General features: G+C 38.0%; 1 protein-coding gene across 1 annotated transcript; it reads left to right on the forward strand.

The window, feature by feature from the left end:
- Positions 1–6: 6 nt before the first annotated feature.
- On the forward strand, positions 7–1,487 carry LOC105556755. The gene is made up of 2 exons (XM_012003859.1): positions 7–898; positions 1,003–1,487. Exons 1-2 carry the CDS (start codon positions 202–204, stop codon positions 1,035–1,037), a joined length of 732 nt encoding a protein of 243 aa, XP_011859249.1. The 5' UTR covers positions 7–201; the 3' UTR covers positions 1,038–1,487.
- Positions 1,488–1,493: the final 6 nt, after the last annotated feature.

The raw sequence follows: 1,493 nt of genomic DNA on the forward strand, positions 1-1,493 counted from the left end.
GTTATAAGATTCCCTCTAACCTTATCGAAACCACGAGAGCGTTTGTTGCGAATTCCATAAAAAAAATACTTACACACAAATGAACATATTTCCAACTCTAATCGCTTTATACTTAACGAGTTTGCCCAATGTAGGAAGTTTTTGACTAACAATAATGACATATTAGTCACCAGAGCCGACAAGGGACAGGTTACCGTAGTCATGGATAAACCAGACTATGTCAACCAAATGAACGAGCTCCTAAATGATACATCAACGTACCGTAAAATAAAAAAAGATCCTATCAATACACTAACGTCAAAAATTAACTCTCTCGTCAAATCTTGGCACGATAACGACATAATCGACACACAAACCTATAGGTCCCTAAATTGCACGAATGGCAATCTCCCGCGTTGCTATGGGCTGCCAAAAATACACAAGAACGGATACCCATTACGTATCATTGTGTCTACATTGGGTAGCCCACTTTACAACATTGCTAGATTCCTACATGACATCCTACATCACTCAGTTCATAAACCGATGTCTCACGTCAAAGATAGCTGGTCATTCGTACAAAAAATTAGCAACACTACTATTCGCCCTGATGAACTGCTCGTTTCGTTGGACGTCACGTCTCTCTTTACGAACATCCCGAAAGAGTTAGTCATTAAAGCTATTGAGAAACGCTGGACCGAGATTTCAACTAACACCGCTCTTAACCTACCTCAGTTCATATACGCTATCGAACTAGTACTAAATTCCACTAGTTTCAAATTCGACGGACAACATTACGAGCAGATTTTTGGTAGCCCTATTGGATCACCTTTGTCACCGATCTTGGCCGACTTAGTCATGGATGACCTGGAGACGGAATGCCTTAAAAAACTTGACTTCGAAATACTTATTTTCTGTAGATACGTTGACGACATCTTTACAATCTTACCAATAACTAAGATTAACTCCGTTCTCCAGATCTTTAATAACTACCACCCTCGCCTACAATTCACTCATGAAACCGAATCACAACAATCGATCCCGTTTTTAGACGTTAGAGTGATCAGAGACAATAACCAACTATTATATAACTGGTACCAAAAACCGACTTTCTCAGGCCGTTACATTAACTTCCTCTCGAGCCACCCTTTTAAATACAAAATTAACACCATCATTAGCTTAGTCGACCACGTCATCCTACTATCTAACAACAAATTCTGGAAACAAAATATTGAAATGGTGAAAAAAATTTTATTAAATAATGCTTTTCCGATAAATATTATCAACAAACACGTTAATATCAGAATCAATGAATTAAAAAAACGAATTTCGACTCCCACAACTACACAGACTACAAATAAAACTCTATTTGATCCTAAGACTTGCTTTACGCTCCCATACATTAACGGCCTTAGTCAAAAGATTAGCAGGAAATTGAAAGAAATCGGTCTAAACACCGTGTTTACTGTCCCCAAGAAATTGGACACTTTAATCAAGAAAGGCAAAGATCAACT

Source organism: Vollenhovia emeryi, unplaced genomic scaffold (genome assembly GCF_000949405.1).
Source record: "Vollenhovia emeryi isolate VEMERY1.0 unplaced genomic scaffold, V.emery_V1.0 DF948441.1, whole genome shotgun sequence".
NCBI classification, from domain to species: Eukaryota; Metazoa; Arthropoda; class Insecta; order Hymenoptera; family Formicidae; genus Vollenhovia; species Vollenhovia emeryi.